Raw genomic sequence first — 10938 nt, forward strand, 5'->3', positions numbered from 1 at the left:
CTAAAATGAGTTTGACACCCCTGCCTTAACTAGTTGTATCATGACGAAATGTGAGCATTAACCTAAACAACCTAATCGTTTCTAATGTCTAAACTAATTCCAGTTAACCAGATAAAACTAACCATCCTGAATGGGGATGAAGTACGGTTTCTATAGCAACCACAGGTTCCTTTTAGCAACACATTAGTCATTAAAGTCTCTATTTTATGTAAATGTCTTGTTTATAACATTATATAATATAGTTTCGCATGTGAATGTTCAAAGTTTTACATTAAATCGCGGAACATTTCCTTGAAACATGACCATTCTTGACCCGACGGTTTGTTGCTACTACTCCGCTGCGCATTGCTTCTGCGTAATACGGTAACGTATTGCTGCGTAAGGTGTCGTCATAATGAAACGTCTAGAGAGATTTACGACACTGTTGTCAATCGTAGCCATCCTGTTGAGAAGTGCGTACCTGCAGTGCGTGGATTTCAGCTATGATCTAGGTTTCGTAAATAGCTGTAATTAAATGAGTGTTTTTGATTTGTTTCGTGGGTTCTTCGGGGTCCCTGGAGGCCACCACCGGGGCAGAGGGTAAGTTTACGGAACCGAAGTCACGAAACTCAGCTGCGTCGACCTTAGTTAGCTAATAAGCTAACAGAAGTTCTGATGCTAACTCTGCTTCACTGTTGATTTTAGGAAACAGCTTCGACTACCTTTATCTGTGTCAAGGACAAGATTAGTGTTTCAGTGCCAGGAGAACCACAGGGGTCCGTGTTAGTAGCTATAGTTAGTTACACATGCAGAGATAGCAGTGTATTTATGATGATGGTTGAGTATTTAATCCTTTCATGCATGAATTATGAGAACCTTAGTTAAGATTTTTTTCCTGAGTGTTTTTAGTCCTCTTTAGGCATGAAAACACAATGTGGTTGAAATCTTTCTAATGAACCTATTTTTTTATGGAGTTACAAAAATGTCCACTCGGCTAGACACCATGTGTTTAATTTTTGAAGCAAAGAAACAATATCAGAAAGTGATATACTCTATGAAAACTATGAAATAAAAACATTTTTCAAGCAGCTAATCTGATGTTTTGTCACATTTTAACATGATCTAATGCTAGTTATTACTCACTTCATGGAGATAATATGCAAAAAACCTTTTTGATTAAGAAAACAGTTAATTACAGTCTAATAACAATTAGCAATTAAATTACACTCAAACATGTTACTGCAGATCAGGTTTATCAAGAACAGCAAAGTTACAGTAATGGTATGAATTGCAGTGTATGGGATGATGGATAAGTTTCCACTGTGTTGGTTGAAATGGAACTAAAACAACAAAATCCATGAATATACAAGAGAACGCCTTTGAACAGCGGTCCACTGTAGTGACCACTTTGCATGAAAGGGTTAATATCAGTTAATACTCTATAAAAACATGGATAACTGTCACTACTCAATCTTACAGCGACCCCTTCTTTGATGCCATGACACATGATGAAGATGACGATGATGATGAAGATGAAGATGAAGATGGGTTCTATTATGATGGGTTCCGAGGAGAGCAGCAGGACCCCTTTGACAGTGCCTGGAGGTTTGGCTTCAGCTTTGGTCCGGACGGGATGAGGATCCAGGAACCTCCAGTGTTTGGACAGGTTTTCAAGGAGATGGAGGAGATATTTTCTCAGCTGGGCCGCTGGGAGAGACAGGAGTCTGGACACTTCGGTACGAAACTGAGCCTATTATCCACTAAATATGAGCTAATGCATTTAGCACTTAGTCTGAGCCAGGCTGCTCTTACACCATGGGTGTCAAACTCATTTTAGTTCAGGGGCCAAATTCAGCCAAATTTGGTTTGAAGTGGGCCGGACCAGTAAAATAATAACATAATTATATATAAATAATGTCAACTCCTAACTTTACTTGCATGATGAAAATGTTTGCATCTACACGCTGTCCTTTAAAACAATGTGAACATGAACAACCTAAAATTTCTAAAGAAAAAAAATAAGTGCAATTTTACCAATATTCTGCCTCAGTTTATCATTTACACATGTTAATTACTACCTATAGATCTCAGTGGATCTACAAATACACAAAACATTTAATAACCGACAGAATATTGGTAAAATTACACTCACTTCTCTTGACATTTCAGGTTATTCATATTTGTTCAGGCTATTTAAGTTTTTGTGAAATGATAGTTTGTTTTAGTGTAAATACAGAAAAATTACATGAAAACATTTACATTTACAAGAGAAAAATTTGGGGTTGTGAGTATTGGGGTTGTGAGTAGTTGTGAGAACAAAAATTTTTGTGAATATCTTCAGTGTAATTTTTGTATTTCACAAATTCATCCCACGGGCCGGACTGGAACCTTTGGTGGGCCGCATTTGGCCCCCTGGCCGCATGTTTGACACCCCGTCTTACACAATAATAACTACTTTTAGCCTATTACTGTAGCATAAACAGGACTGTATCATCTTATTGTGAACTAGAAAAGCACTTGGACAGCGCAGAACTCCGCCAAGGCAGATCACCCCCCCCCCCCCCCCCCCAAATTATCACCAAAATTTAATCATTTGTTCCTTGTGCTAGTTGTTGTGCCAAATTCTGGTCCCTGCCGAAAACTGCATCATCAGCCCAGGGTGATGTAGTTTTCGGCAGTATCTGTTTTTATTGTTATATATTTTGAGTGTTTTCTATGTAAGATTTAACGTTTTAAAGTTTTATATACCTAACAGTTTGCACATTCTTTGATATTAAACAGGTAAAAAACGTAACTGTAGTATCTTACAATATTATTAATTAATTGCTACAAAGTTATGATGGTGTTCAGAGGATGAATAATTCACGATTAATTTCATACCCTACAGTCAAAAAAGAGAAAAATTAACTGTGAAAATTAACTAAAGTGAATTTGGTGCACATTGTCCTCTTCGTGGCTGACTTAGGAAGGGGGAGCAGTTTTCGGCAGGGAGTAGAATTCGGCACAACACCAGTATCAACATTTCCTGAAAATTTCATCCAAATCCGTCCATAGCTTTTTGACTTATCTTGCTAACAGACAGACAAACCAACAAACCCTGATGAAAACATAACTTTCGTCGTTCCTTGGCGGAGGTAATAATAATGAAGCTCAAAAATGCAGATACACTGATGTCATTCCTGCCACTTCTCTCAAAATTTGAAACTGAAAACATATTCATGCCAAAAATGTCTTAGACCTGAAGTCAGAAATTGCTCAGTAAATAAATCAAACATACATAATCAGTCCCAAGTAATTAATCAAAATATGTGTAACTGAGCATCAAGCTCACTGTAAAAATGACAGCAAAAGATATTTATTTATTTATTTATTTATTTATTTATTTATTTATAGCTACTGAACTAGCATTTTCCCTCAAAGTCAGTAATTCCAGTTTAGACTCATATTAACCATCAGTAACTACTGGCACCAACTTCTACTGATAGCAGGAGTTTCAGTGACGATTAATCATCTTATCTCTAATTTCTATAATTTTTCCAAACCCTTTCACAATATCACAATAACCCTTTTTTATTTGATTTGGTTGATGTATATGATACATAACACTGGTCTACAATTTTTTAGAAATGATTTGCTTCAGACATTAAATTTGCTAAATGTTACATATTTTAATAAGATTAATTGGAAAATAAATGACAAAAGTGCCGGTTTGCTGATGTTTTCAAGGTATATGATTAAGTGTTATTACACATATATATTGGTTTATGTACATTTATATAATAGTTTTATAAATCTTCCACTAAATAGAACCTGTAAAGTGAACGTATTATAATGTGCAGACAGTGTTTTGAAGTAGATCTTGTAGCTCTGAGACAAATATTCCTTTTGAGTCAAACCCATTCTCTCGTTAATTCTTGAGTTTCAAATTTTGACCCAAGGCTGTATCTTGGAAAGTTCAGCCAACCAGCATTTTTAACTTGATTTTTCTTTATCAGTGACTCTCATGTGGTAAAATTTCGTTACTTTTATTCTGGAAGCATTTTCCTTGTAGACCAGTGTAATCAAATAGCATATTGTACGTAACTTGGATACATAAAATATAAGAAAGTGCTTTAAATAATAAGGCAAACAGATCATGACTCATGTTGCAAGTAAACAAACCTTTGGTGCATGTAGTAAAGGTCGACAGTTTTTTCAGAGAAACTGTAAACTGACTTACACTTGTTAGCTTAGCATTCCTGTCATTCTGTAAAAAGCACATGACAACACCCTATATTCTGAAAAATAATGTATTTACCCTGAGTCTTGGCCCATTTAAAGGAATATTTGTGTGAGAGGAGGAGAACTGGAGATGTAAAAGGCCAAAAGTGAGTCCTGTTGCTTAAAAATGTTGTGGTAATTTGTGCTTATACGTAATCATCGATCACATCTCATGTAGAACAATCCCTCTCTTAATAATGTGTTCCTCATCCTCATGTCCTAGGTGTTCCTAGTATTATGCCACCTCCACCACCTCACGGCAGAGCAGAACAGGAGGGCAGAGGATCCAGTGGGAACCCCTTAAGAGACTTTATGCTCAAATCTCCTGACAGTAATCCTCGAGGACCCCATACAGTGCAGCCTAGAGAGCCCAGTAACGATGGCGGCCCCTCCTATGAGTCTCCAGAGTATCCCAGTTCACGCTTTCACAGGTGGACTCCATTTTCAAAGGTAAATGAGCAACTACTTCCATTTCAGAGCCCTTGCTTTTTTCTGTAATAGCTGCTCTAATAACTTCTATCTTCTGTTCTTAAGTATAATGATATTTGGAAACGAGGACCACAGAAAGATCCAGCAGAAGATCGCAAAGAAGACAGAGGTGGGGGATATTTTTTTTTTTTTTTTTTTTTTTTTTTTAAAGATGAGTAAGGACAGAAATCTAGTGCACACCATATTCTAACTGTGGTCCCATCTCATTTTTCCTCAGACCTGGACTCTGCAGTGTCCTCTGGAGGTCTGGACCAGATTCTGACGCCACCTGCTGGTCAGGCACCAAATCAGCCCAGGACCAGATCCTACTATAAGTCAGTCAGGGTCACCAAGGTGGTGAAACCTGATGGGGTGAGAGGAATCAGCTGATTTTGATTATGAATCACGGTATATATTGCAGGTTCCCAAGATGATTTGAAGTTTAAACATTAAATAAAATAATTCAGTGGAGACCAGTGGGAGTAGAAAAACAGTCCCCATCTGGATTTATCTAAGTAAACAAATGAAAGAGTTTTTCAGGGAGCATGACACTTCATTTTCACACATGGACTCTCCATCATCAATACAAGATCTTGGCAAAAAATGAATGCAACTATGGGAGGAAATATTTGTTGCAGGGCCTGGCCAAACGAGTAACGGAGTGAGAAAGCACTGTGCAGCAATACCAATAATTCCATATTTCTTTTTAAAAAATAATTTGGCGGCAACCATAATACCTCAAATTGTAGGTCTAAGCAAGTACTTTAACATGCCATTAAGGAATAATAACCAAATATTTAATAATTTTTTTGTTTCTCTCATGCCTAATGCTTTGAATGTTTTTTGTAAAGCACTTTGAATTGTCTTGTACATGAAATGTGCTATAGCACAGGTGTCAAACATGCGGCCCGGGGGCCAAATCCGGCCCGCCAAAGGGTCCAGTCCGGCCCTCGGGATGAATTTGTGAAATGTAAAAATTACACTAAGATATTAACAATCCTCTTAGTTCAGGTTCCACATTCGGAACAATTCAATCTCAAGTGGGTCAGAACAGTAAAATACTATCATAATAACATATAAATAATGACAACTCCAAATTTTTCTCTTTGTAAATGTAAATATTTTCATGTATTTACACTAAAACAAAATATAATTTTGCAAAAAATGTGACTAACCTGAAATGTCTTAAGAGAAGTAAGTACAATTTTAACAATATTCTGCCTGTTACTCAATGTTTTGTGTATTTGTAGATCCACTGTGATCTGTAAGTTATAATGTACATGAGTAAATGAAAAACTGAGGCCTAATATTGTTAAAATTATACTTATTTTTTCAGTTTGTTCATGTTATTCACATTTTTTGAAAGGGTAGTTTGTAGATGTAAACCTTTTCATAATATAAATTTACTTTTTTCGCTCTAAAACATAGAGAAAAGTTTGGAGTTGACATTATTTATATATTATTATGTTATTATTTTACTGGTTCGGCCCACTGCAGATCAAATTTAGCTGAATCTGGCTTCTGAACTAAAAGGAGTTTGACACCCCTGTGCTATAGAAATAAACCTGCCTTGCCTAAAAAACATGAATTGGAAAGTAACGGAGTGAGGAAAAATATACAGCAGTCATTCAAGGTTTGGAAAAAATGCCAAAAAGTGGTGTTCCTCAAGGAAAGTGAAAATATTTAGCATAGCACACTTTTCTTAATATATGAGAGTACATTAGATCCAAAAAGAAAACTGATGTCATGTTTATGAGATGTCACTATTTCTGTTGAAGTTTTGATGAAGAAAAGCTGAGGTTTTTCCTTGTTGTTTGGTGCTGTTTGACAGACTGTGGAAGAGCGCCGAACAGTTAGAGACGGTCAGGGGAACGAGGAGACCACGGTGACCCGGTCAGGAGGCCCCGGGACTCTGGAGGGTCCAGACCGTGAAGGTGGACCAGTTTTACCTGGTGGGTGTTTTTTTAACTGTCAGCTATTTGTAAAAAAAATTTGACCGGCATAAGAGCTGAAAGGAGTGATATTTAGCTTTTGTAAATGGAATTATGCGTTTTCAAACATTTCCCTGTGGTCTACATAAACTGTAAATGCTCTGCTTGGGTCTGAATTCTTCATTAATTCAGCTCCACAGGTCCATCTTCAACCCTGTTTCTGAGTAATGACACCAGAAAGGTCATTTTGAGCGCTGGCCCTTTAAATACAAATGAGCCACTTAACGCCCCACCCCCTCCAGGTTATTGACTGTGCTTTCTGTCCCGTTCAACCACTTGTGTTCGTTAATTCAACCAAAAACTGAACATTTTAGATAATCAGCTCGAAGTTTGGACATATTTTCAGTTTTTGCTACAACCGCTGCTGCTGACAAACAGTTATGTCGTACTCAGAGAAATGTTCGTCAGAAATCTTGACCTTATATGTGTAAATGTCATGACGTAACTAGTTATAAAACGTAACAAATTTAGCAGGAATTAAAACGGGTTGTAGAAATCCACTTGATTTTTGCCAGAATGAATATAAAGAAAGCTTTGCAGCACCTGGAGGGTTCCAATTCAAACTTTATGAACTATTAGGGTCCAAACACACAAATAAATGAACCAAAGACTAATAAAAGTGGGTTTAGCAAAATATGAGCCCTTAAGTAAAGCTTGATCATAATCACAGTATCAGCCTGCGGTTTATAATCACAAGAGGCTGATATTAAAGGTGTAGATTTATGAGAATTTAAGTACATATAATTTCAGAAATTGGGAAAAACTATCAAAACGTCTGTTAAAAGGTGATATTCAAAGTCAAACTTTATGAACTATTAGGGTCCAAATACACAAATAAATGAACCAAAGACTAATAAAAGTAGATTTAACAAAATATGACCCCTTTAATCTAAACCATTCTTCTTGTTTTTTATCTCAGGTCATCCACATCCCTTTTCAGACATGAGGGACGACGACTCATTATTCTCCAAGTTTTTTGGTGGGTTTAAATAAAAAAGCGAAGTGAAGAATCCTGTCAGGACCGGCTGAACATCACAACCCAAGTGTCTCTAGAGCTGCCAGTTGGCATATTTATATTTATATATAGAGAGAGAGGATGTAGCCTTTATTAAATGTTTCCCCTTCTCTGTTTATGGACTAAATCCTTTCATTTTGCCAAAACTTGTTGCAGCAAAAATCAGGATCATTGGGCCTGTTGACAGCATTAAGGTTCAGAGTAACTGCCACAAAATGGAGACACTTCAGTCAGTAAACAATCTGCTATTTCATATTTTATTTTTGTACTGTCCCGTAGACAGGCCTGTATGAATGTGAGTGTGATGAGTCAAATAAAGGATATTAATATATTGACTTCACTGATGTTTGACTGCTTATTTTTGGTCTAGTTAAAGGGGGAAGTACCTGTACCAGAACACACCCAGGAAACCAAAACCACCAGCGAATCTGGGTCCACAGACTAGCACTCACTTAATAGTAGTAGTAGTAGTAGTAGTAGTAGAAGTAGTTGTAGCAGTAGAAGTAGTTGTAGCAGTAGAAGTAGTAGCAGTAGTTGTAGTAGTAGTAGTAGTAGTTGTAGCAGTAGTAGTAGTAATAGTAGTAGTGGTAATAGTTGTAGTAGTAGTAGTAGCAGTAGTAGTAGTGGTAATAGTTGTAGTAGTAGCAGCAGTAGTAGTAGTAATAATAGTAGTAGTAGCAGTAGTAGTAATAATAGTAGTAGTAGCAGTAGTAGTAATAATAGTAGTAGTAGTAGTAATAGTAGTAGTAATTGTAATAATAGTAGTAGTAGCAGTAATAGTAGTAGTAGCAGTAGTAGTAATAATAGTAGCAGTAGTAGTAATAGTAGCAGTAGTAGTAGTAGTAATAATAGTAGTAGTAGTAGCAGTAGTAGGTATAGAGCTCATTGTTTACACACATCTGTATTAAGGAATCATCAAGTTTTATCACCAGTTTTTTTTTTTGTTTTTTGTTTTTTTTTATTTAATAGGGACAGTGCATATTAATGAACATCTACAACAATTGCAGCTGTAAATATGCCCGATTGTAGCAGCAGTGCTAATTTCCATCTGTAGTCCCTAGGCAGGTGACAAAAAAGACAATTGACAAAAAGGCAAAATAATGTAAAAGACATCATAGAAAGACAGTTTTACAGTTGGTCAGAACACTGTGTCTTTTAATCTTCACATTACAGCTCTGTTAGCTTAGCTCTGTTTTTAGTCAGAAAACAGACAGTAAAACCACAGATCACCTGTTTTCTGTGCAGTTTGTGTTGTTAATAGCTGCACTAAAGATCTGTTTGGAATCGAACAAACAAGGTCTGAACTGTCACAGTTTAGTCTGAACTGTGGATCAACAAATGACAGCAAACATAATTACATTCATTCTATATTATAAAAGGGAAGGGGACTCTGTGTGTGCGTGTGTGTGTGCGTGTGTGTGTGTGTGTCCAGGGATTCACACAAAATCCAGAAAGAGCTGGCTGCTGCAGTTTGGCGTTTTTATGTATTTTTGGTCAAGGAAGACAGTAGCAAAAACAGCAAGTTGATAAGACCAAAATTTTGGGAGATATTAGTCATTTTGGAATACAATAGCCTTAGTCACGTTGCTATGGCCAGAATGCATTGGCAGTGACTGCTGGACAAATGCGGTACAGCATGTGTGAATACACAACAGCATAAAAACTACAACATCTACAACCCATGGATCCCCATAGGTCAACGCCAGTGGCGATTGCTCACAGACTGTAAGGGAAGCTCAGCTTCCCCTAAAATTAGGAAAATTAAATGGTTAAATATGTACGGCTGTGTTGACATTTCATCAACTACAAATGTGTTAGAACACGTTCATCTCACAGACGAGTTCGTTCAGAATCAGCTTTATCACAAATCAACAGACTCGGTGTTGTTCACTTCTCCTCCATTCCCATGTCTGTTTTCTCCTCCATCTCTGCTCAGTGCATTTGTCCGTAGACTGCGGGCGTCTGTGGGCTTCAATGGGACTGAGTGGAACAGTTTTTTTCATTGCCTCAAAACTGGACGGTAATTGGATAAATACTACGATGTTGTCCCGCCCCCGGATGCCAGGCGTCTCTGGGGGTGAATGGAGCTGTGGGCGGAGCTCGGCTGGGCTGGACGCCAGAATCCCACGTGCTGATTGGAGGATCAGTTGAAAGGCTGAATCCCATTTGATTGACAGCTGTTTTCAGATCTCCTCCTTCACTGACAGTTCAGTTTAATACCGTCGCACATTCTGCTGTGAAATCAAGAGAGAAACCACTACGAAATTACTCGTTCATTTCTTGCACTGTAAATAAAACACACTCATTGGACTTCCTTGTTTCAATTTAACATAATTTCAGCGTTTTCTTGTTTCAGTTACATAATTAAATCATTTCTTGTTCAGTTTAATATTGTTTTGTAGATAGTTAAATCAGTCATACTGTCGGCTAGGTCGGAGTGAAAGGAGCTTCTGTAGTTTAAAAAGGCTGAAGTCTTACACCCACAACACACTGGGCCAAGGCAATCTAAGCAGCCTAGCTCTGCTGGACATTCAGAGGACACTGGTCCAGTCCCTGGAAAAGACGCCTACTGGGTACGATAAGGTCACTGAGCATTTTCTTAAAAAGGAACGGAGGGCCGAATGTATGTTTAAATAACCTGACAATATTTTTTTTAATGTAAGCCGACAATGAGCTTCCCCTGTCTGAAACACCAGCAGCTGCCACTGGCCAACGCACTAGTATATTATAATAATTCAGGTAAAATACAGTTTGTCATCTTTTCATGGTGATCAGATATGACCCATTTGGACGTTCAGAGGCTCCGTAGTTACCATGGAAACACTGTCATCGTCTGCAACACTGATTCACCAGTAAAACCCATGGAGTTGGATCAATGACAGTGGATGGAGACTTGTTTTTACATTCACTTAGCATTTTTTTTTTCTACAAAAAAAGTAAGTCTTTCTTCATTTTTCTATGTCTTGATTTAATTAACTTTGAATTTACTCTGAGTTTTCATGAACATCTACATGATCTGTGAATTAGATATCAGAAAATACATTATTTACACCAAAAAATGCAAAATACAGAAGATAATATTTAAATACTAGAAAAGCACTAGGAGAGTGCAGACCTCCGCCAAGGGAGATCTGCCCCCCACCCCCCCACCCCCACCAAAATTTAATCATTTGTTCCTTGTGCCAGTATCAACATTTCATGAAAATGTCATGAAAATCCATCCAT

General features: G+C 37.4%; 1 protein-coding gene across 1 annotated transcript; it reads left to right on the forward strand.

The window, feature by feature from the left end:
• Nucleotides 1-414: 414 nt before the first annotated feature.
• Nucleotides 415-8051, forward strand: hax1 (HCLS1 associated protein X-1). The gene is made up of 7 exons (XM_030146833.1): nucleotides 415-579; nucleotides 1459-1715; nucleotides 4463-4689; nucleotides 4774-4837; nucleotides 4946-5079; nucleotides 6539-6659; nucleotides 7618-8051. The coding sequence occupies exons 1-7, from the start codon at nucleotides 515-517 to the stop codon at nucleotides 7689-7691; spliced, it is 942 nt and encodes a 313-aa protein (XP_030002693.1). The 5' UTR covers nucleotides 415-514; the 3' UTR covers nucleotides 7692-8051.
• Nucleotides 8052-10938: the final 2887 nt, after the last annotated feature.

Source organism: Sphaeramia orbicularis, chromosome 11, assembly GCF_902148855.1.
Source record: "Sphaeramia orbicularis chromosome 11, fSphaOr1.1, whole genome shotgun sequence".
Classification (NCBI taxonomy): Eukaryota; Metazoa; Chordata; class Actinopteri; order Kurtiformes; family Apogonidae; genus Sphaeramia; species Sphaeramia orbicularis.